Source organism: Prinia subflava, chromosome 8 (genome assembly GCF_021018805.1).
Source record: "Prinia subflava isolate CZ2003 ecotype Zambia chromosome 8, Cam_Psub_1.2, whole genome shotgun sequence".
NCBI lineage: Eukaryota > Metazoa > Chordata > Aves > Passeriformes > Cisticolidae > Prinia > Prinia subflava.
This window is the reverse complement of record NC_086254.1, coordinates 10,139,769-10,164,159: the sequence shown is the minus strand read 5'-3', so window position 1 is coordinate 10,164,159 and position 24,391 is coordinate 10,139,769. Positions and strand designations below refer to the sequence as shown.

The 24,391-nt window shown below is 50.4% G+C and overlaps 4 protein-coding genes across 7 annotated transcripts in view; 1 reads left to right on the top strand and 3 right to left on the bottom strand.

The window, feature by feature from the left end:
• MRPS23 (mitochondrial ribosomal protein S23) overlaps positions 1-4,429 on the bottom strand; it is a 23,964-nt gene extending 19,535 nt beyond the window's left edge. Inside the window, exon 1 of the mRNA XM_063402908.1 lies at positions 4,415-4,429. The gene's annotated coding sequence lies outside the window, so the exon portion shown is untranslated. The remainder of the gene's footprint in view (positions 1-4,414) is intronic.
• Positions 1-5,234, bottom strand: part of CUEDC1 (CUE domain containing 1) — a 21,303-nt gene extending 16,069 nt beyond the window's left edge. Inside the window, exon 1 of the mRNA XM_063402906.1 lies at positions 5,127-5,234. The gene's annotated coding sequence lies outside the window, so the exon portion shown is untranslated. The remainder of the gene's footprint in view (positions 1-5,126) is intronic.
• Positions 1,561-11,154, top strand: LOC134553354 (basic proline-rich protein-like). Of its 3 annotated transcripts, none has more exons than XR_010081076.1 (3): positions 1,561-4,086; positions 9,391-9,647; positions 9,939-11,154. XR_010081076.1 is itself a non-coding variant. In XM_063402904.1 (3 exons), exons 1-3 carry the CDS (start codon positions 4,465-4,467, stop codon positions 10,070-10,072), a joined length of 1,137 nt encoding a protein of 378 aa, XP_063258974.1. In that variant the 5' UTR covers positions 4,455-4,464; the 3' UTR covers positions 10,073-11,154. The 3 variants fall into 3 exon arrangements, 1 of the variants encoding a protein (XP_063258974.1); XM_063402904.1 differs by lacking the exon at positions 1,561-4,086 and adding an exon at positions 4,455-5,210; XR_010081075.1 differs by lacking the exon at positions 1,561-4,086 and adding an exon at positions 5,108-5,210 and having other exon boundaries at positions 5,925-9,647.
• Positions 9,682-24,391, bottom strand: VEZF1 (vascular endothelial zinc finger 1). Of its 2 annotated transcripts, XM_063402902.1 has the most exons (7): positions 24,073-24,389; positions 18,118-18,815; positions 17,350-17,413; positions 16,201-16,384; positions 14,534-14,755; positions 12,477-12,521; positions 9,682-12,124 (listed from the first exon to the last, which is right to left on the bottom strand). In XM_063402902.1, the coding sequence occupies exons 1-7, from the start codon at positions 24,103-24,105 to the stop codon at positions 11,697-11,699; spliced, it is 1,674 nt and encodes a 557-aa protein (XP_063258972.1). In that variant the 5' UTR covers positions 24,106-24,389; the 3' UTR covers positions 9,682-11,696. The 2 variants fall into 2 exon arrangements, with proteins under 2 accessions (XP_063258972.1, XP_063258973.1); XM_063402903.1 differs by lacking the exon at positions 12,477-12,521 and having other exon boundaries at positions 24,073-24,391.

The following is a 24,391-nucleotide window of genomic DNA, read 5'->3' as shown; positions in this document are numbered from 1 at the left end:
GCCAGGACGAGCCTGGGAGGGAGGCAGGAGCAGCCACAGCCCGGGTCATCCCACAGAGCCTCCCAGCACCGTGCTCAGCGCTGAGCCAAGGGCCGGGGAAGAAAGGGACTGATGAGGTCACAGGGAGAGGAGGGGTTTTGTGAGTCACGGAGCCATATGGCAGATGCAGCTATCCCGGGAAAGTGCCGAGCCAACAATCCAGCACTGCCGAACCTCCCTGTCCTGGGACACAGCGTCACACTGTAATTGCGCCGGGCTTTTGTCCTCCCTCGTGCTGGGTGACATTGCTCAGCAGAGGAGAACCTGCCTGAAAGGCTACACCTCACCAGGGACAGGTATTTAATTAAAACCACACGTCAGCGCCCTCCTGCCAACCAGCACAGGCTGCTCCATCCCGGCACAACCCGGATTGTGGGGCAGAGAAAAGCCCTGAAAGGAGGAATGTTGAGTTTGCTCCACCACAGAAATTACACAGGATACTAACCTGGATTTGAAGCCAGCCAAGGCTCAGAGAAATTCTCAGTCTCCTCAGCAGCAGAGTCACTCCTGTGCCAGCTCTGGGTGGCAAAGGGACCCAGACCCCCAGCAGTGGCTCTGCCTGCTGCCCCCTTTGCCAACAGCCACGTGCTGGGCCCAGCCACCACAACAGCTCACGTTCTTCTTCAAAATCCCATCTTGCTTCTTGTTCATTATTTTTAAGTTTGCATGACTAACTCAGGTACATCCCATCCCAGCTGATTTGCTCTGATCGTGGCAATCACCAGCCAGGGAGGTTAAAAGCCACACGGATTTTAGAAGGAACAGTTTAGGCTCCAGGAGCTGGGAATCCTCCCCAAAGACTGTTCCCATCCCGCCCCAGCACGTGCTCCCAGTGACCCATCTCCATCAGCAGAGCTCCAGCCACCCTTCTCTCCGTTTTCTGGAGATGATCTCCCCATTTTCTGGAAGTGATCTCCCCATTTTCTGGAGATGATCTCCGATTTTCCCTGCTCAGCCCTGCCTCCCTGCGCCAAGGACAGCAGCCAGGCTCCATCCCGGAGTGCCTGTGTGCCCGTCGGCGTGTGCCCTCCCTGGGGAAGTGAGAGCAAGGGCAGGGATCGACCAGCTGTCAGGCAGAAGGAAGAAATACCACTTCCAGGAGTCAGAGCTCATTTCCCAGCAATAAAAGCAGGCTGGGGCTGGGAAAAAGTACCACTAATGGGGCTGCACATCCCACACCACTGCAGCTGCCAACAGGAAAGTACCCAGGGGCTGGAGCTGGAATAAAAGCCATCAGCAAGGCTTGGCTTTAGGTAGCACAGCTGTAGATTAGGCCCAGATCAGGGCATAAAGGACCTGCCATTCCCCACATGGATTATTGCTGTGGATGATGCCCTCCACGTGCCAACCTCGGCTCCTGGCTCTGAGTGTTCCTCCAGCCATAGAAAACCTTTCTGCATCCTTCCAGGGAGGGGAATGGCTCAGATCTGCATCCACCCTTAACTGCTCCACTCTCCATCCTCCTCAGCCCCATTATCCCTACTCCACCCACACATGCTGCTCTGGGGACCTGAGGAAGAGCCAGCAACTCCAGTGCTCATAAATGGCACCCAGAAAGGAAGACCTGAAGAGTTTGTGCTTCCTGGAGTTATTTCTGAGTGGATTTTATCTCCCTTCCCATCTGTTCTCGGTGTGCTTTGGTGAGGAGGGTCCTCACTGCTGAGTGGGCAGCCTGCCTTCCCTCTGCCAGGCTCACACCCTCCAAGCAGGGCTGGGATGGTTCTACCTCCCCAAAACAACCCCTGGAGATCCAGGCAGACCCCAGGGACTGGGACATACCTGGGCCCAGCCAGGGGACAGTTCCTGCAAGGCATTTACTCTGGGTTTTAAGACACACTTGTTTGTTTGTTTGTCGCTGGGCAACAGAGAGGATGGAAAAAATGTCAATGTCATATTGTCACCTATGAGTCACCGCTCAGCACGGTCGAGATGGCCCGGTCCTGCCACCACCGAGCATGGGGAGACCGGAAAAAGGCCTGAGGCACCCCAAAAGCAGCTCACTGCAGCTCTCTCTGCCTGCCTGGCCCTGCTCTGACACCTTCCCCATCCCCACAGAGGGCAGTGGCCTGGGGACATCGGTGGCCCAGGGACAAGTTCCCGAGCCCTGGAAAGCGAGGCAGGGATTTGCATTCCTATTTGCATTTCCTAATTGCGCCTGCGGGTTTCCTGGGGCAGCGGCCGCCTCTGGTTTCCATGGCAGGTTTTGTGCAGACCTGGAGAACCGAGGGAGGCACAAAGAGGCCACAAAGGACCTGCCACTCACCCGCATCAAAGGCGGCGGGCGGGGCGGGCCGGGGCAGCGCGGCCGGGGCACGGCAGCGCGGGGACCCCCGGGGCAGGGCAGAGGGGGCCCGGTGGCCGCAGCGCTGGGACAGCCGCGGCTCCAGCGCCGGGGACATGCCCGCGCTGAGGCTGCCTGGCACAGCAGTGGAGGCAGCCCCGCTGTCGCCCAGAGGCAGCAGCTGCTCGGCGCCCGTCGGAAGTGGTGCAAGAGCTGGACCCAGATGTTCCCCCTGCTCTCATTTCCTGTTGTTTTCAGCCAGCTTTCCACCCGCCTGGGTGGGTTGCTTTCTCCTTCCAGCTCCCCTCTCCATGCAGGGACCATCTCGCTCTTGCTGTGCCCATCAAAACAGGGACCTGGGAGCACCTGGTCCCCACACCTGCTGCAAGCCCAGTGCCACCGAGCAGAGGTGAGGCTCCAACCAATGTCCCTCCACTCCCCTGGCCATGGTGACAGAGATGCTGCCACCACAACAAGAGAGGGACCCATCTCTGCCTCACACATCTGAGAAGGGCTCTGTGCTATTATTTCTAGGTTTTTTTTATTTTATAGTTATCAATTGTCATCACCATCACCTTATGCTGCCTCAAAGCCTTCCAGCTCTGACCATGGGCACCTCACAAGTGAGTCCACTCAGAGGGTTTGGGCAGAGCCCCCTTCCCCATGTCCCACCCTAGGATTTTACCCTCACGGCACAGACCCTGACCATAAGTGACCTTCCGGATCCCCTCCTGGCTATCCCACTCCGAATGCCAGCACCCACAGCGTGCCCTGTTCTCTGTGCTCCCACAGAGGGTGTTTCTGCGGGCAGATAAGCACCAGCACCCTCTGTGATGCTGCTGCTGCTCCCCAGGGCTCGGGGAACCACAGCACCGGTGCCACGGCGAAGCCGCTCGGCCACGCCACCAACGCGGTCAGGTGTCGGTGCTTTTTGTTCATTTTTTTCTCATTTGAAAGCTCTTCTGTAATAAAATACTGGAAAAGTCCAAACTTTCCCGGGAACTCTGTGGCTGGGAAGAGGATGGGCACCTTTGGCAGAAGTACTTTTGGCTGTCAGAGGCTCTGACACCAGCAATGGGCTGTGGACAGGCAGGGATTGGTGCCCAAGGCTCTGCCAGCATCAGGCACATCCTCATTGCGGGGCAGTTGGGTGACACTGTGGGAGAGGCCACAGGTGCTCAGCTACCAGGAGGTGATGGCAGGGTCTCCTCTGCCATGACCACCACCAAAAGCTTCCCACTGCCCCCACCACCAGCACCAGGCAGTTTCCACTCTCAGAGGGCTCCCCTGGGGTCTCACTGCCCCAGCGCTGCACTCCCGCCGAGCGCTTCCACAGGAAAACCTCGGTGAAAACCACAAAAAGCTTCTCAGCGGAGCAGATGCCGCTTCAGCCTGTGTTCTTGGAGACGGAGGAGGAGGAGGAGGATGTGAGGAAAGCCACAGCTTCCCCAGCCGCGGGGCAGCCCCGCCAGCAAAGCCCCAGCGGCAGCCTCAGGGGTCAGCCCAGGATGGTGGTTCTCCCCTGGAAATCCCTCCGGCTCCAGCCCCCGTGTTTGTTGTCAGTGGCAGCAGCAGGAGGAGGTGTGAGGAGGAGGTGCGAATCCACTGCTTTTTAAGAAAATAATAAAAAAGAGCCTTTCCAACCCGCCTGGGAGACAGACGGTGCAGGAGAGCACTGCCTTGAGCAGTGACTTGCACTTGCCTCCTCCATCGCTGCCTGCCCACAACGCCCTGGCAGCAATTCCAGCGCTGGACAGGAACCTCAGGTGAGCACCAGCCTGGCAGGACGGTGCCCTCCATCCTTATGGGAGGGTGACAGATGTGCCTGAGCTGGGCACGCGGTCGGGGGCTCACAAATGACCCTGGTCACGCAGGAGGTGACCACCACTGCTGTGGCACACCAGGGCCCCACCGATTCCCGCACCAAGCCGTGACCCACGGCACGGGGATGGCGGGTGTGAGCTGTGCTGCTCCATGAACGCGGCGCAGGGCACAGGGGCGATGTCCAGCAGCAGAACCGCCAAATCCAAAGCCCCAGCGCACGGAGGGGTCACGCTCGGGGACCGGCGATGCTGCGGGGCTGAGCGGGGCGCGGGTGCTGCCCCGGGGCCGAGCCCGCCGGTCCGCGCCCGGTCCCCGCGGGGATGGCACCCTCAGCCCCCGCGGGGATGGCACCCCCGGTCCCCGCGGGGATGGCACCCTCAGCCTCCGCGGGGATGGCACCCTCGGCCCCGCGGGGATGGCACCCTCGGCCCCGCGGGGATGGCACCCTCATCCCCGCGGGGATGGCACCCTCGGTCCCGCGGGGATGGCACCCTCGGTCCCGCGGGGATGGCACCCTCGGTCCCGCGGGGATGGCACCTTCGGTCCCGCGGGGATGGCACCTTCGGCCCCACACCGGGCCGGTGGCTCGGCCGCCCCCGCCGCCCCACGGGCTCCGCTCGCGGGACCCTCCCGAGCAGGCCCGCGGCGGAGCCGAGCAGCCGGAGCAGCGGCGGGGCCGTGCCGGGGCTGCGGCCCCCAGCGCTTGGCTCCGGAGGGGCGCCCGGGCGGCCTCAACAGGCGCGGCCGCGGCCCCGCCGCTCCGCCCGGGCCCCGGTAGAGGCCGAGCCGGCGGCGCCCCCGCTCCCCCTCAGCCCCGGCGGGGCCCGCGCGGCTCCGGGCCCGACCCGCGCAGGCCGAGCGGCACCGCCCGCCCAGCCCGGCCCCGGCCCGGCCCCGGCCCCGGCCCAGCCCCGGCCCCGCTCAGCCCGGCCCGGCCCGGCCCGGCTCGGCGCACAAAGAGCCCCGGCCCGCCCCCCCTTACCGGCGGTCGGCGCCGCGCTGCGGGGGCGGCGGCGGGCGGCTCCAGTCACGCCGGGAACCATGGAAAGGAGCCGGGACGGGAGACGTACGTGGCGGGCGGGCGGGGGCGGCCGTGCCCGGCAGCGGGGGGCGGTGCGGCGGGGCCGGGGCCGGGGCCGGGCCGGGCCGGGGGGGCGCGGGGAGCGGGGCCGCGCCGAGCGGCTGCGGGGGCGGGGGGCGTGCGGGGCCCTCGGGACCGCGGTGTCCCCCCGGGGCCGGAGTGCCCCCGTGGGGAGCGCGGAGCTCGATTCGGCCCGGCCGGGGCATCGCCGCTCCCCGAGGTGAGATAGCCCTGAGGGGGTCCTGGGCATCTCGGGTCCCCCCGTTGTCCCCAGGCTCCCCCCGAACCTCCAGCCATGTGGTCGCCTCCAGCCCTGAGGGGCCTGGGGGCCCGTGTGTGGATGGATGGATGGATGGATGGATGGATGGATGGATGGATGGATGGATGGATGGATGGATGGATGGATGGATGGATGGACCCCAGATTTCCAGGCTGTCTCTCAGCCTCCTCTACACCTTTGGAGTGTCCCAGGCTCCTGGAAGCTGGACATCCAGTCTCGTGGTAAGGAAGGAGGGACAGCACTGCTGCCCCACAGCTGAACATCCCACATGGGTTATAACCAAGTCTCAGTTGGAGCAGACAGAAAACAGCCGTCCCGGTGTATTGCACGCTCTGCCTGACAACTCAGGACAGGAAGGGATCTCCTCTTACAAATTACAGGAGCCCGTTTACACTGGGCAAACACTTCCCGTTCCACAGAGACCAGAGCGAGACCGCGAACGGCAGCAGCTCAGAGCCTCCCCTTCCCTCGTGGCTCTCCAAACCTTCCAGACATGCTGCAGGAAGAACTCCACAGCTCTGGGCACCACGGCCTCCCACAGCACCCTGCCACAGCCAGGGACTGCTGGGGTGCACGGCTGGGGTTGCTGGAGCCCGAGCACAGGTGTGGGATGGTCCAGAGCTCTCACAGGACAGCTCTTTGTGCTGAGATTTGTCCCACTCCACCGTTTCATCTGTGCCTGGGAGCTGAGCAGTCCTGGGTAAAGACGTGGAAGGCTCTGACAGAGAACACAGAGTAAGAGTGGAAACACTGGAGGCAAGCCTTCAGTTTTCAGCGCCTACCCAACATGTGCCTCATCATTCTCTTCCCCAAGTTAGCGCAGATCAGACTCTTCCGAGGCACAGCGCCTTGCAGTGAGCTTTGGTGGCTGCAATCTCCTCCTAATCCAGGCTTGTTTCAGGGAAAACAGGCAATTTTATATCCCTCTGATATGGATCTTAGCTGCTAATGATGCTAGGAAGTAAAAAGAAATGGGCATAGAAATACACAACTATGAAGAATTAAAATAGTGAATTTAATTCAGCCAATTCCAACAAAATTGGTAATTCCCTGAAAAACAAACCTTGCACAGAAAACACAGAACAGAAATGGTTTAGTCTTGACAGCTGGTGAGAATAACTGGGTGAAAAGGTGAATGGAATATTTCTGACTTCTCTGGTAAACAAAATGTTTCACACATCCTGAAAATGCCCTATTTTTTACTAAATGGGTCAGTTTGAGAGGCAGTGATTGTAAATGCTCTGCAAGGAAAGCACAGGTCTGTGCTCTGACACAACCAGTGACTGCAGATGCCAAATGTCTGGTTTTCAGAAAGCACTGATGCTTCCCTGAAGGAAATGCTGAGACTTCTAAAAATCACAGAAACAGAACGGTTTGGGCTGGAAGGGAAACTCAAAGCTCATCTCATTCTAAGCCCCCACCAAGAGCAGGGACACATTCCACTAGACTAGCCCAGAAACCTGAAGAACAACAACAAAAAAATCAATCATTTTTAAGAATCAGAAGCCTGGCTTGCCCAGTGGTCCTGGTTTGGGCTTCGGGGCGATGCAGAGTCCGATGAAAGGACGCGAGGCTGTCGCCAGGCGTGCAGAGGGAGCTGCTGGGCAGCCTGCCTCAGCTCCTCCAGCACTGAAATACTCTTTCCAAAGCAATACCAAAAAAGGTTTGTTTCTAGGTCAGGACCTCAGCACTCAATTTTAACCAGGGGCTGACAGTCCAATCTGAACACAGCTGTAAAATGGATTCGCGGGAGAAGCTTTGGCATTCCTTTTGTAATTAGAAAACAGCCACTGAGCCGTGTGCCTTTAAAGGTGAAAGCTATTTTTGACATAAAAATTAGCACGTAGTTCCTCTGTCATCCCTTGGCTGCTGCGCTGGGAGCTGTGAGTGAACAATCCAAAGATAAGCAAGAAGTATAAACATGCTGAATTATACAAATAGGTAAAAGGGGATCAGGTTTCATTTGTTTTATTCTCTGACAGTTAGGAGACAAAGACATTTATTTTTACACTTTTTCTCCTAAAAAGCACTGGTTAAAAGGTCCACTTAAGCACTGAAACCCCAATGGCATTTAAAAACTTGAAGTGCTTTTAATAGCTGCCTTTTGAAAATACTGTTAAATCTATTTTTGAGATGGATAAACTAAGCTACCAATGAAGCAGGGCAGGAGTTTTTGGAAGGGCCCAGCAGTGAGAAACTGTCGTTCATTTCTCAACAACTCAGCTCCTGTACAGGGACCCTGAGATTAAAAACTACCATAGTGCTCGAGGCTTTAAAAACCTGAGCATCCTTTAACTTCCCATTTTTTCTCTTTGGTGGGAATCTAACCCTGACAGCCTTGAAAATGAACCCCAGGCAGTTTTCAGGATACGTCTCAGAGTGGCTGTTTCTAAAATAAAAGTGAGGGAAGAGCAAGCAGAACTTGGAGGTTTATCAGCACCCGGAATGCCCCGGCTAATCCTCGGCAGCCCCGGCCCCTTTATGTAACCTGGGATTGCTGCAGCTCAGCAGCTTACTGGGGTCCGGGTGGTTTTCTTTAAACCTCTTGTGGACAAATGCAAACACATTAAATACCTCTTTCTTTTGCCTCTCTAAGGAAAAAAATGTTGTAAGAGGGGAAAAAAATGTTTTATTTGTATCAAGGGCTAATAGAATTAAACTTGTATACTGAGACTAAAATGTGTTTCTCTCTGATCCATCGTGACTGAACAGAATCTTCCCAATTTACAATACTCAGGTGTAATTTCGAAAAAAGATTGAATCCCGAGTCTCTCTTCACCCCAAACACTCTCTGAAGTGTCAGGGTGTTCCAAACACAGAGAAAAGCAGCCCCTTTATTCGCTGGGCACCGTTTCTGGCAGCGTGGCTGGCTGTGCTGCAATACTTACGTCCCTGTGCCGCTGCCCCTCGCCTTCCCGTGCCCTCCGTCTGACTGCTCTGACTTTCCACGGCACACATCCTTCCAAGGCAAAATTCAGCTCTCAAACTCTCGGCCGGTGCTAAGCCATTCACCTCGGGCTGAATGCTTACGGAAACTTCAGAAGGAAAAAAATAAACCCCCTATTGAACTCCTTGCAATCGGAGACCTGAATGGGCTCGATATAAACCCCACTCGAACCAGCGGCAGCAATAGGCTTCCCTGGATGTTGGATTTGATCCAGCTTAAAAGTTTCCATGAAATAAACTAGGCTAAGCACATCAGCTGCATAGAAACTAACTCGGTGTAACAGGAGCATCTGTTCTTCCCATCCACCATTTTCTTAGAGCCTCAGCTCGGCGCTGCGAGGTGCCAGCGGGTCCCCGGCCGCGGGCACGGGCAGGGATCAGCAGGGAGCATGCACGTCGTATAAACTACTGGACCAGGTAGCTTTTGTTTGTCAGAAAAACAGCTTGATGTATTTTCAAGGATGGCATTACAGAGCGAAGTCAACGTCCGCACTGAGACAGCGGAGGAGCACACCTCGGACCCATTAATACACGGTACAAAGCAAATGTTTACCCAAGTACAAATGAAACAGGTCGACAATTAGCTAATGCAGCTTTGTGGACATAAACCAGGTACAGTCGAGCAGAACCAACATAAAATAAAAAGGAAACAGCCCTTTTCCTACGCCACACTAAGAGCACCGTGGTTAGTGGTTTGGGAAGCCTCTGTCACGGTGAAAAATTTCCTTGCCAGTGTTTAATGTGTTTATTCTACTGCTACACTGCTGGGATAAAAATAACAGCTGGCTGTACACGGGACCCACTGTCAATACTGCAGTAATTGACAACATACAATTAAGTCTCACACCTGTTTATTGTAATTCATAGATAACCACTTCTAGTACACATTTTCATATTGGCTTTTAATGCTTTTGTTCTTTTTTTTTCTTTTTTTTTAAGCTCAGGGATACCCAAATTTCATCTAAGGGTCATCACAGTGGTTACCCAGACCCAGAAGGCTCTACCTACTTTGGGAAACTGGTGCAAGGTGGTGTCGTGGCCGGGGATGACAGAGATGGCTGGGGAGCTACAGGTCCCAACATGCAGGACGGTGTGGAGGCGGCGGGGCCGGGCAGCGGGGCTGGGGACATGCTGGCGGGCTGGCCATGCACGCCGGGCTCTGACAGGGCCAAAACAAAGACCTCTACACACCTGGGGTAGGAACAGTGGTAACAAAGTCATAGCTACATATTCTTCTCTACATTTTTGTTTATTGAGACAAACTAATTAAAAGGCACAAACATAGGGCATATGTTTACATGGACATTATAACAAACATATACATTAAAAGTGTAGGAATGTGTTTCCTTTCTGCTAAACAGAAAGTTCCTAAGCTTTTATATATACAAAAGTTGTACAATTTGATGTCCTAAAGTACAAAAGATCATTTATAAAATTATTTTACACTAAGCTCTATTATTTTTTTTTGTTTTTGTTTTACTATGTAGTCCAAGCCCCTAGAACAGTTTCACGTAAGGATACAGATACCTGTCACCTGAGCCAGCAGCCTGGCACTCCCTGCTCGCACGGACGCGGCCGCGAGGAACGGAAGCAGTCCCGTGAGACTGGGCAGTCCTGCTAGCACTCTGTGAAAATGCACACGCTCATCTCCAGAGCTCTCCACTTCATTAAGATAAAAACATCTCAACTGTAATTTCTTTTTTTTTTTTTCCTCTTTTTTTTTTTTTTATTTAATGTAGAGGTTGGGTTTAGGGTGGTTTGTTTTTTTTTTTTAAACAAAGTTTTAAAAATGTGAATATGTGACATGATAGTCTAAAAAGTATATCTGTTTCCCTAGACTTTGCTTTCTACTTTATGTACAGATAAACAGGTTAAGAAAAAAAGCACATGTAGCTTAAACATGTGTGACCATTTATGAGCAGCTCTGGGCTGGACAGCTCAGCACCCCAGAACTCCCACAAATTGATAGAAATGTGTTAACACAATAGAAGAATAACGTAAAAATGATGATGTTTGCAAATATTTACAAAGTTGAACAGATTTGCACAACACTTGATTAAGAAATAGGGGAGAAATTAAAAGACGCTCTCTGCTTGTCCTGGAGGGGCATCCTACCTAGTTAGTGGTTAGAATAAAAACTGTATACAATTTAATATAAGACAAAACTTCTAGTGAACAACTAACACGTCTGTCCCCTGCTGAAACACCAGCAGGCTCTGATTGGGAGGCAGAGGGCATAAAAATCACACCCAGGGCCTCCAGAATCTTCCAGCTTAAAGCAATTTTCCTTAAGTTTCCAAGCACTCCTTTTGCTCCTAGGTAAGAGTCCCATGGGGGTCTGACTGTTCAGAGACCATGTTTACATACATTTCGACTCCTCTTCTGTCAGCCATGGCTGTTTCTCATCAAACAATAAGTTTTTTTAAAAAAATGTTGACTACAATGCTCTATTCCCTTAGGGTAATATGTTGGGTAATATTTACATCTCCAAATATCAGGTCACAATCCCTATTATATGTTGAAGTTAGAATGATAAGTTATCATATGCTTTGCATATCAGAGCTGGTATCACCTTTCCCATAGGGAATGCTGCCTGAAATTACCATATTCCCAAAGGTAAAATGCATATTTTTCTCCAAAATGCATTTTTTTTAAAATGACAACATTGTAATGCATTTACTCATTAAAAAAAAAAAAACGAAACATCAACACAGACAAAGGTTCTACACTAGCTCAGAAACAGTGGACTTGCCTGGCAGGTTAAAATGAGCCATCCACCCTGTCACAGATACAGAGGGGTCTTTGCTAGTGTTTAGATTAAAATAATTTTCTAAGTTATAATTTGAGGGGATAAAACATAAAACTGTTTTTTAATTACCTTTTTTTTTTTGTTTTTTTTCCTTTTTTTAATTTAAACTGTGGCAAATAAGTATCTGCTCTAATTCAACGTCAGTCAGCTACAAGGTAAAACTTACTTTAAATGAAGTGCTCCAGTGAAACTCAAGCCTGAACCATGTGAGCCAAATCAAGGGGAAGATGCTACTGTGGTCTCTGATGGTGTTGCCCCAGTGTCTTAGTCTGAATTTATTATTAACTAAAACAAAACAAAACAAAAAACCAAACGGAACAAAACAAAACAAAAACAAAACAAAACCAAAAAAAAAAACCCCAACCAAACAAAACCCAAAAAAGAACTGCTGGTAAGGATTCCATTTTAATCCTTTTTAATACTGTTTAGAGCTTGTTTACCAGGGCGGAGAGGTGGGCAAGGCCTGGGGCAGGAAAGGCATGCTCTCCACTGGTCTCATGGCTATGTTGAGGGGGCCAGCCAGCGTCATGGGGGTGGGCAGGTTCATGGGGGACGTGATGGTGACGGGGTGCGCTATGTTCACTGGAGCGGTCACCGGGGTGGGCAGGTTCACCGGGGTGGTGAGCGTTAATGGAGAGGTCATGGACAGAGGACTGGTTATGGTTACAGGATGCCCTAAGTTCATCGGACTGGATATATTAACTGCACTTGATACATTTACTGGACTTCTCATGCTCATTGCAGCTGCCACTGTGACTGGGTTTGTGATAGTCCCAGAAGCCACAGAGGACGTTATATTGAATGGAGTAGTAAGAGTCACAGGCGTAGTAGCAGCAGTGGAGGTTTGGCACAAGTTAGCAGCTTCTAAAAATGAGACATAAAAAAGACAAAAAGTTTTTAACACATAAAAAAACCATGGACAAGATTTAAACAAAACAAAACAAAACAAAGAACCCAAAAACCAAACAAGAACAGGTACAAATTCTGGAATAATTTTCTTTAGGTATTATTAGTAAGTTAAAACTGTTAACATTCTACAGCCTACAGGAAACACAAACTCTCATGCAGGTCATTTCAAATGAGTATTGTTTTTTTCCTGAGAAGCCAAGTGAGGTTGTCTTAGCAAGAGGGTTTCCACGTTCATAAAAACAGTATCGTACAATCAAAAAAATCCTCCCAAGAGGAACAGTAGAAATAGAGGAGAGAGTGTACATACCGAATGGTACGTACTCTATAGCCTTCTCAAAGGTGAACTGACATTCTGTGAAGGTTTTAAAAAGTCATTATTAGGGACTGATAAGCACAGCTCGTTTCAATATCTACCTGCTTATTTCAGTTTTAATTATTGCTACTAAACTGCTCCACTGCTCACAGTACCTCTGCTTCAAGGCTACCCCAGCAGCACATCCCTGAGCCCCCATCAGCTCCTCAGCTTCCCCGTGAGCTGCAGCTCCACATCGTGCAGGTCTGGGGGGTCTGGGGGGTTTGAGCAAGCAGGACTGAGGTGCAGAGCAAGGGCGAGGCCGGGGCTGGGCCGCGGGGCCGGCGGGGGCGCGGGGGGACGGGAATCTCTGCACATCCATCAGCACCACCTGCCGGCTACCCACACCGGGAGGCTCCGGAGCAGGGAACGGGGAGGGGCTGGCTGCCAGAGAAACCAGGGAAAACACATCCCCAGCAGCGGCACTAAGCCGGGCCCGTTCCGCCTCTGCGGGCAGGACCCCAGGCTCGGTTACACCGCGTGTGCAAAGAGTCCACTTGGCCTCTGGGGCAACACAAATGTAACTTTGAAAGCAACATTAGCCCCACTCAAGGGTTACTGTTGGTTCTTCAAAGTCCATAGCTAGGAGGGGTGGAGAGGAAGGGAAAGAGTAAAAATAAAAAAAAAAGTGAAAATAAATTGTACTAGACCAACTAAAAAAAAAAACATCTAGTGTTGTAAAGCCACCAGGAGTGGAACTAGCACAGGACAGCCAGCATGGGAAGAGCAGCTCAGGCATGGCACTGACTGGTCTAACTTCAAGCACACCCAAAAATAGCCCACCCATGCCCCTTCCCCAGTTACCTTAAGCTAAAAGCACCAGTGTGACAGCACTGCTACCCACCCACCTCCCTCAACCCCATCCTGCCCCAAACCACTGTTCTTGTTAAAGCATATCCAACACTCTCAATAAGAAAGGAAAAGGAAACAAGACATAGGAAAGAACAAGCAGAAAATAATTCTCAGTCATTTTCTAAATCCAACATAATTTGCTTTATCTACTTAGTGGCCTGATGATATGTAATGTTTCTGTTATCACTAAATTTTAACATGAATAAGCTGTTTCTGTACTGTCTGATCACAGAATTCAATTACTGGCACAAGGGGAAAAGAAGCAAGCAGCCTAAAACACAAACAAGAACCTAGAAAACAAAAACAGATTGAAGAACTGAAAGGAAGGTTGAGAGAAAAGGAAAAAATAAGGTGAGTCGAAAACATTCCTCAAAACAGCCAGTGAAAAACGGTAAGCAGTGGTTATTAAGAACTTATAAAACATGTAATCCACGAAGTCACATGATGGACATTAATAATCAAACTGTTGTGAAACAAATAAGCAGCAGCAATGGGAGAATTTAAACTACTGTATCCTAAACCCACTAATCTGAAGCAGTCTGTTCTCTACAAACTGACACAACGACCAACAACAGCAATTCCACTTCAATTACAGCAGCACAGGTAGAGGTAAGCTGTGAGCCTGCACCGATGAGAAACAGGATCACTGATTACCTCATTTTGTAATGAAAAAAAAGAACAGAGAGAAATTCTCTGAGGTGCAGAAAACTTCATGCAAAGACAGTTACATGATGGTAGAGCAGACGGAATAAGTTGGGAGAGACAAGATGAATGGGACACAGCAAGAACACACGTGTATCCTGGTGCTGATGCAAGGACAGAGGGGGTGTGTACAAGTGAACAGGGTAAATGACCACAAACACAGCTAAAAGCCACATGCAAGTCAAAGCCCACACTCCTGCCTCGGAGCAGACACAAGCTCCCCTCTGGAACTGAGGGCTCTAAGCACACAGGCAGGCACAGACACCAAGGGAGCAAGTCATGAGCAGGGCATTTAACACAGCCTGATGTGGGGCCTGTTTCTCCTGTTCTCTCTTAGCAATGACTTCTAAGAATGAAACTGTCATGTCAGACATCCTTCCTGACACCTGAAACTCCCTGTATGACTGTAAACTCCACTGTCTCACAAGCCCCACCGCGTCAGCGTTGGTTTGTTTTACCTTTCTTCCTCGCTTTGACGGCCTCTTCCCACAATCTCAGGGTCTCTACCTGCTTCCCAGGCCAACTTGTTACGTGTTGCTGCTGCTGCTGCTGTTGCTGCTGCTGCTGTTGTTGCTGCTGTTGTTGTTGCTGCTGCTGCTGCTGCTGCTGCTGTTGTTGTTGCTGCTGCTGTTGCTGCTGCTGTTGCTGTTTCTGGTTGCTGGTCTCTTCACTCATGCATGCTATGCCAATCAAGTAAGAACACAAATTCACCTTGAAAAGTTACTCTGTTTTCTGCTGAGATCACAAAGGCAACTTCTACAAAGAGCATGAGGAATCTCAAAAGGATTCCAAGAACAAAATCACAGAGAGGTTTAGAACAATATCATTAATTCTGTGCTTCATACAACTACTTTTCCAAGAGCTAAAAACCAAAATGTAAGTCAAGAACATCTACTTTAACTGCCAAAAATGGACTTGTTTTGTCATTTACTTTGTATTTAGGAAGAATGAAATGCAAGACTCCAATGAGAACTCAAACTGATTCCACTTCTTCTAAACTTTAGCTCCAGCTTAAAAATGAAAAATAAAAAAGCCTTTTTACTTTTTATTGCAAATACGACTTAAAATTTTCAGTTTACATCACAGAACAGCCTGTCATTACTCTCTGGCCACAGTACAGCTCATCATTTTCACTTCTAACAACTGCTCTAAATGCCTCATGTGAACTGGCTTAGCACCACCAAACTGGCTTGGGAAGCCAGAGGTGTAACCCTATACCTTGAAAAATACTTCACATCCAAATTTCCTACTAAGCTCAACAATCAGGCATTTCAGACATTCCCAGTATCTTCACATTATCCAGGAGTAACAGGAACTGCAAAGATGTCGTAAATTAATACAGTTTAAAAGGCTTCAGGGACAAAGTTTCCAAAGACATTCCTTACTTCTGCCTCTTTATTCCTCTGAAAACCCCTTTTATATTACTAACCATGTGGGTTAACTTAAGTTACAGGTATTTTAATAGGGAAAATTTGAAAGTCAAGTCTTCATTTGCTTGCTAGGCATTCCCAGGTCCAGACTGCAGCACTTCCACAGAATTTAAGTCTAGAAGGAGCTATTAGAAACATCTCATCTGACCTGCACAACACCAGTCAGATGCCATTAATGCCCAAAATATATCAGGGCTGGATTTAAATCCTTTTCTTGTCAGCTACTGCCTGAGGGAGGAAACACTGAGCCCCAGGGTCAAAGCTCAGAGAAAGCAGAGAAAACTTTCTCCTGATTTTGATGAGCTTTGGATGAGGCTTCAGACCTGAAACCTGGCAGATCTTAGCAGTTCATCAATAGTCTAAAATCTCCAAGCTATCTGTTGGACTTCTAGACCTGCACAGTTCAGGAAGTAGCACTGAACTTAAAGGCGAGAAAACTTGGGAACTTTTCCTCAAGAGATGGGCCACTGTCATGAACTGCAGGGAATTCCCAAGGGATAACAGCACAGTCTCACAGCAAACCAACTCCACACATGCCAATTCTCGAGCTGAAGCAGGTTCTGTTACTAAAGATCTCCTTTTAAGAGGTGTGACCACCCAGACTGACAGACACGTAGCTCAATTTTAACGTCATCAAAGGCAATTCCCTTCGCAAACACATTGTTATTAGAAATGTTTGTAAAACGTTCACCTACTTTTATTGATGCCTTGTTTACAGGTATTACAGTTGATACTTTGGCTCTGCCCGTGTGTCTTTAAGTGGCTGGTGATATATGCTGCACTCAGAAGTTTACCACAGATATTACACGATACCTTTCCTTCATGGCGCACCATGTGTGTCCGCAGTCTGTCTTTGGTGGCAAAGGCAGCAGTGCACGTCTAGATGAAGGACAAAGTTACACTGGAGGTGCAGACAGAGCAGAACAGCATCACCTGCAGGCCCACTGGGAGCCTGTGCTACCTTGTGGGTCCTAACAGAGATGTTTTATCCGTATTTATAGAGAAACAAAAATCAAACTACTCAGTGGAGACTGAGAATGGAATTAGCTTCTGAGACAATCAGGATAAAAATCATACTTTATACTGCTTGAACTTTCTTAAAACAGTGGGTTGCCTTACCCACCAATGCAAGAGGGAGCTTATAAAATACACCTACAACAGGCAAAGTTGGTTTCTAATGTAGTTTTACTCTACAAATATGAACTCGGTACCTTCCCTGCTCAATTACTTCTGTTCCCATCCAGAACAAGGAAACAAAACCTTTTCCTAACACTGTTCTTTTTACCCAAGGCTTTTATTTAATAAGATGAGTCACTAAAACATGGGTTGGAATAAGCATGGATATTCCAAGCAAAACAGTTAATTGTTCAAGGGCAATCAAATTATTTCTCCTAGACTCAGTCATTAACTTATGACAACTTGCTTTCCCCTTCCAGCAAAATAACAGATCCAGAATCAACTATTCCCACCCATTTTAAATAGATGTGCTGAAAAAGACATTTGATTTGAACATGCTGAGAAACACACTGCACACATTACCCCAGAAATGAGCATTGAGCTGAGGATGCTGCTACAATCCTACTACTAAGTTAAGCATATGGTAAAACAGAACAACTACGCTGTTCTCCAAGAAAGCAAAAAGCCTCTAATCTTCCTAAAAAAGCAGGCATGGCATCTTTTTAAAGTTCCTCCAGAACTCCAGCACTGTGGCGTGGTGGCGGATGTGGCTTTACTCCTAAACTTGCTTTTCAAAAGTCCAGCAGTAAATACAGTTCTGGAAAGATTCACCTGAGTACTACTGACACAATAAGGTATTGTTCTTAATAAACCATTTTAGCCCTTACTTGGCATTTGAAGGGTCTCTCTGTTGAGTGAACATGTTTAACGTGACAGCTTAAATGATCAGGCCTGCAAGAAAGAGAGGAACAGGAGAAAAGTGCACACTGTTACAAACAGAGTCGGGACACCTTAGCTAGCGGTGCTGACACGGTGCTGGTCACTCCCTGCAGCCCCCATCCCCTGGATAAATCCTGCCAGGGGCTTCACCTGTAACACCTCACAGCTTCAAACCAACCTGTGGTTTCAAACGTAACTCTGTTCTCCTCACACACCTGGAAATGGCACATGTGGTCACACCTTGTGTAAAGGTGAGAGCGCAACAGCTCTAGAGGTTGAAGTTTTCTCTGTTGCAAGCACAGGTACAAACAGAGCTGGTAGCAGAGCAAGCTCCCCCCGTGCTTTGTAAGTGCCCTCCACCCTGCTGTAAGAGCAGGTGACAGTTTCCTTGCCTTGCCCCATTTGGTCACAGACCATGGCAAAGGCTGGTAAAGAAGCTCTGTGCCCACCCCCAGTGACACAGACACACATCTTATGGGACCTGGATGAGATCGAGAAACCATTTCAAACCACTGTCCTAAAAAAGGGACTGCTTCTGGCCACCGTTAACCTTGCTCAGACGGAGACTCCCCCACCCTAAAGGCAGACAAGGCTCTTTATCCCGTCACCAATCTCCTCAGCAGCCTGGCTCTCCCAGCTCCTCGCTACCATAGCTCAACCCTTCCTGCTCGTGAAAAGCCACCAGCGGAGCATGCCTGGGATTTGCTACATGGTACCTTGAGAAGCCTTTTCCACACACCCCGCAGGTGTAGGGTTTCGTGATGCCACCTTCGTGAGACCTCACGTGGTAAGTCATGCGATCCTTTCTCTTGAAGCGCTGATTGCAAATGGGGCATTCGAAGGGTTTCTCGTCGGAGTGGGACAGCTTGTGCCGGTTGAGGTGGTACACGTCCCTGAAGGCCTTGCCACACATCTCGCAGGCGTGGTTCTTCTTCACGGGCTTGCTGGGCTTCTTCACGGTCTGCGTCACCGCCATGGCCGTGGCGCCGGCGCTGCTGCTGGGGTTGGTGGCAGAGGAAGACGTAGTGACTGTGGACAGGATGCCTGCGATAGTCGAAACCAGCGAGCTCCGGCTGTTGTCACCAGCGATGGTCGAGATAAGGGGCACCATTGTGGTGGGAGTTTTCTTTGGCCGTGACACTAACTTTATCCCTGTGTGGCAGGACTCGTGACGCCTCAAATGGTAGCTGTCCCTGAAAGCTTTGCTGCAGTAAGTGCACACAAAGGAGGTTTTAGGTTTTTCCTTTTTAATCCCAACAATAGCATCCTTTAATGTTTCTGGTGCAGGCTGAGGTTTCTGCGTTATTGGTAAGGGCAGAATCGGCTTCTGATCGGGCGGCTCAACAGCAGAGCTCAGGAGAGGCAACAAACTGTTCTGTGCTGCCTGCTGTTGGTGATGGGAGGCTTCGTGTGCCTAAAACCAAACATTCACACTTAAATTCTCTGGATGGGTGCTCGCTCTGGCACGGTGAGAACATTTACAAACGACAGGGAAGCACATTCTAGACCAAAAGCCATGGAAGGAACAACAGGGGAAGGTTACATAATGCTGGTTTTGGACAAGATAAACCGCTCGTGCTGTCAATGCCCCGGCTGTGCAGATCCTGTGGTAAGTGTAGTTACAGCACAACAGTCAAGGCATTATTAAGTTTCTGGAGGGCAACTTTTTATGGAAGACAACTGGGTGCTTGTCAGATCTTTCAGTAACAGCATTTCATCTTTACATAACAGATAACTCATTTGCTAATGATCGTATCAGATGGCACCTCAGGACTATCTCTGGAGAGGATGAAGGTACCGACAGGAGTTGCAAAATAAGGCCCCACCTTTAAGCCGAGCTTAGTGCACACTGAGAATTGAACTGCAGCCACAGAGAGCCAGGATGCGATAAGGCGTCTTATTTAAACAGTGTGTTCATACCCCTGTGCCAGCACTGAAACCAAAGCAACTGGAATGGGGAGCTGTCTAAAGCCACATCTCTATATTTAGCAGGTTCCTGATGCATTTATCCACTGACCACTGTGCTCTCTGCGTCTGGAACTAACAAGAATAGCGGCACGGCCTTTTTCTCTTCGTCAGCAGCTACTTTGTGCTGGGAAGAGAAGCTGATCGATACACGCTGGGAGACATCCACAGATGCTGGAGAACACGGTTTGGGGGCGTTGGGAATAAACCCTGAAAGCTGTTTGAAAGCAGCCAATACCAACTAACTTCGAACTACAGGATCTGTGGCAGAAGCTACAGGGAAGGGAAGGGGGGACCGCAGCCAGCACCGCTCAGCTGAGCTGCAGCCTGCCTGCCACGGGCTGTGCTGCACCACGCGTGGTTATTCTAAGGCAGAAACACTGTTATTAAAACTCATCCAGTCAGACTGGGACAAAACCCTGGCAGATACAATTTTAATGTGGTTTAGAAACCACACAGACCAATTCAGCCTAATGGAGCATTAAAATAAATCACTCCAGCACCTTAAGCCAGTTTAAGTGCATCTGTATTCAAGATGTGCCTCGGTCTCATCAGACCAGTTTTAAATCAGGCTCGTTATTAACACAGCGTGCCAGGCCTGAAGCTGAGTTTGGGGAAACTTGCATTCCCATTAGATCAGTACTGCAGCCTTCCAGGATTCCTTTCCTATGGTTTTGAACACAAAATAACGTGACTTAAAGCTGTGAGTGCTGAATAAAACATGGTGCCAGTGCACGACCCCAGCCTGTCTACTTTTACATCTGTTGGGGTGAACAGTACTATGAAGCACACTCAGGCTAATGCTCTTCCCATGGGAATCCATTTCAACACATTCTTTGGACAAGCCAGTATTTCCAGAAGCTCACTTTGGGCCTTTTTCCTAGTTGTATCCTGGGTGCTTTGCCTCTCTGGATCGCAGCAGGGACTAGAGCCCCCCCAGAGCATCTCTCCCTTGCTGTGGCACAGCTCCTGCCTCACTCCAATCTCACTTTCTGGGAGCGTGATGTGGTGATCTTTGGATAAAAGCCATGGGTGGATACCAACACTAACCCACGTGGGAAGGAATACAAGCTCCCAAACACTCCAAGCCTATCTGACAGGAAAACAGTTGACAGGAGAAAGCCTGGACTCCGGACACTAACAGGAGACAAAACTTGTGGGAATCTCTAGGAGCCAGGCCAGGCTGTCCATCTGTATGTGCTGTTTACATCCGTCTGTGCCGAAGCCTGGGATGCAGCAGGGAGGCTGGATGTGAGCACACCTGCCTGGCCACAGCAGCACCTCACACAACAGCCCAAGGGGCTGCTTTATCTCAGGGAGCGACTGCCCAAGAGCTGGATCCAGAACTCTCCTGGAGGCGACGCTGCTAAATCAGGGCATGGCACAAGCTCCAGCAGCTCCAGTAAACTTTTCCCTGACTTCAGTGGCAATTGTAGATTTTCAACTATTTATTTTCCACGTTTTTTAAAGGGTTTTGACACTTCTGCATTGCATGAAAATAAGAGTTTGCATGATACACACCGACAGCACAATACTGAGCAAGTTGTGCACTTCAACAGAATTTTAACTTTAAAAAATTCTGAAACGTTTTACAGCTTCAAATCAGCCTTAAACAATGTTGTTAAACTGCACCAGAAGACACTGCAGAGCACCTAATGATAGCTCCAGAGATACAATTTCAAAGGCAGAGCTAGCAGATCGGATAATGGAGAGCCCAAATCCTTTGGACAAGGTTCAAACTTAGGCAGTTTATGGATATTTTTAAGCCTCAAAGAATCGTCAGCACTTCAAGGTAATGATGCACTTATTCCTACAGATCCGATGGAGACAGTGGACATAAAACAAAGTATATTCATCACACTACAGGCCATGGAGCTGCTGCTTATATAAGTCTGTTTATCTTGGTTCCCAGGGAGCCAGCATTATTCGCAGCACCATGCTCCTCGCAGCCCCTCTGCCACGAGCGTGTTCCTCAGTTCCCAAGGGCTGTTAAAGCCTTTTAAAAAAGGAGCAGGCAGCATTTTTTTTTAACTCCCCGTTGGAGAAGGGAAGCAGCACCTGCTGCACGCCTCTGGCAGGCGCAGTTATGCAGGCTCCAACCACGGTTTTATTTGACCCAGCATTAACGTCAAGCCAACATTTTGGAGATATTTTGATGGGCTGGGACAGACTCTTGTGCAAAATCCCCTTGTTCTGTCACTAATTTCTTCTCTCCTGGGGGGGCAGTAACCCAAAAGCTCTGCAATTCATGACCCGGAGTGTAGGATGTGGCACTGTGAACTTCCAATGCCAGAGGCTAAAATATTTTTGTGCTCCAGCCTTAATGTGAGAGCAACAAATTAGCATGAGTCATATCTTGAATACTCCATCTGATGGATGAGTCCTCCTCACATTAAAGATACAACTTTCGCTTCCCGAGCACATCCTAAAAGTGGCTTTCAAACTATGCATTTTGGGGACTGAGAAGATCCAAACAAGAACTGCTTATTCAGTAGCACGATTGTTTCTTTAGAAAGGGATACAATTCATCAAAATGCCACCTAAAAACAATCCAACAACTTTATTTGGAAGGAGCGATTTACAGTGCACAGCCCACTGCTACAGGACTAAAATTCAGACGTGGAAACCTCCTCTAGAAACATTTGGCTAAAAAATACAACTTTATATTCCACGTATTAAGCTGTCCCTTAGGAATCCTGTCCCAGCTGGAACACACACTTGGTTTAACACTCCCTCCAGGAAGAAAGAGTGTGAATATTTAGTCACTTCCATTTGTTATTTAACTGACACTGGGGAGAGGCTTTTAAATCCACGCTTTTTAACTAGTTTTAACTAATCAGCTGGATCAGAGCTGATGTGCTGCTGTGAGAATGGAAAGAAAAAAAATGAAAGTCACATCAGCACCAGCTCAGTGCTTTCTGCTGGGTGCGCTGGCATGCTCACACCCCAAATCATTGATTTTAACAAAACCACTCAAGAAACAATATCCAGCATTTATTATGAGCTCTGAAAGCTTTATTATTTAGAGGGGGGGGGGGAAAAATCAGAGGAAAATTTCCACGTCAGTTTTATGAAGATGCTTCCGAGTGGCACGTTCGGAAAGTGAACTGCTGACTCCTTAATTAAAAGCAGCAAAGCTGACTCCTAAATCAGCGCGTGACATCACTACTTCAAAACTCAGCACCTTCAAAAAAACACGGACCAGCAGCGAGGAGCTGGACACGTACTTGAAAGCATTACTTGGCATTTCTCAGCCTGCTGCAATACAGTCCTGCCAGCCCAGGAAAAATTTCCCCTGGAAAACGCTCAGCTGGGAGGCAGTAAGGCACTAAAGCAGCCCCGGCTCGGAGGGAGATGGCCCTAAACTAAGGAGATTAACTTCTTAGCGTGAAGTTTCCTACGTGCGAATCACAACTGCCCACTAGAGTGAGAAATAATTCACCAGACCTCAGCCAAACTCGATGGCATCACCCGCACCCATCACCAAAAGGCGGAAAACCCAGCGCCCCGTTCCCGGTCCCGGCTCCCCGGAACATTCCCGGCGTGTTTTCCGAGGCAGGGAACCCGAGCGAGTGACTCATCCCTCGCTACTTGCAAGGGACGGATTTTTCCTCCCTAAAGGAATGGTGCTCGCTCTTGGCGGATTTATTCATTCAACTCAGGTTTTCAAACTCGTGTCACGGGTTGGGTTCGGGTTTAATTCCGAGGAGGGCAGTGAGGAGCGAGCGGCCGCCACCGGGAACGTGCAAAGAGGATTATTTTACCTTGAGAAAGGTGATGTGCTGGGCGCTTTTTTTTTTTTTTTTTTTTTCCGCTGCTGCTGCAATCACACATTTTATGTTTTCCAGCGCAAAAAAAAAAAAACCAGGAGAAAACAATCTGGTGCGAAAGGGCTCGCGAGGCTCACAAAAGCCAGGCGAAGAATTTTTTTTTTTTTCTGGTACATTGGATTTTCCTCGGAATTACATAAACAGCGGTGTTTTTAAGTCAGTCTTTCACCGACAGAAAGGGGGAAAATTGTGACTCAGTTGGCAAAGGGAGGGGTTGCACGCTCCACCGTCCCTATTCCTCCCCATTCCCGTTAGGATTTCGCCAGTTTTTACAGAAATCCGGCCCGCTCGCGTCCTATTTTAAAAGAAAACAAGCTCCCTCGTCAGCCGGCCCTGAGTCAGGCTGTTTAAAGAGGGATTAATTTATTCTCCCAGACACGGCGTTTGTTCCATCGGGGTTTTGTTGGAGCCCGGTGGAAGCTCGGGGTTGGTTTCTTTTTGTTCTTTTTTTTTTTCTTTTTTTCTGTTGTTGTTTTTCTTTTTGGGCGGGGGGGAGGGAGAGACAAAAACAAGCAAACACCAAAAAAAAAAAAAAAAAAAAAGCGCGATCTCATGTTTTGCGGGGGAAAAAAATAAAAATAAAATATAAATATGAATATCGGTGGTTTGTAATGAAAGCGGGAAGGGAGCGCGCTGCGGGGCGGCGGCGGAGGGAGAAAGTGCAGGAGGGAAGGAGCGAGAAGCGGAGCCGCGGGGCCGGTGAGGCGCTGCCCGGCGGGCCGGGTCGGGCCGGGCCGGGCCGGGCCGGGGGCGGGCGGGGGCCGGGCGGGCGCGCTGAGTGACAGCCCGGCCCGGCGGGGACCGGCGGGGCCGCGGCCGTGAGGGAGGGAGGGAGAGAGGGGGGGCGCGGGCAGCGCCGCCGCCGCGGGGCCTCACCTGAAAGAGGAACGCGGTCCAGTTGGCCTCCATGGCGGGGGCGGCGCGGCCCCGGGCGGCGGCGGCGGCGGCTGCGGCGGGCGGTCCCCCCGTCGCTCCCTCCCCCGGGCCGCAGCTACATGGAGCCGACAACAAAGCGGCGGCGGCGGCGGCGGCTCAACATGGCAGCGCCGAGCGGCCGCTTCCGCTAACCTCGGGCTGCACCACTGCGGCCCAGAGGGGGGAGGCGGCGGCGCGGCGCCCCGGCGGGGCGGCGATGGCCCGGGCGGCCGCGGCGCCGCCCCCGCCGCTCCCCTCGCCGCGGGGCGGGCGGCGGGCC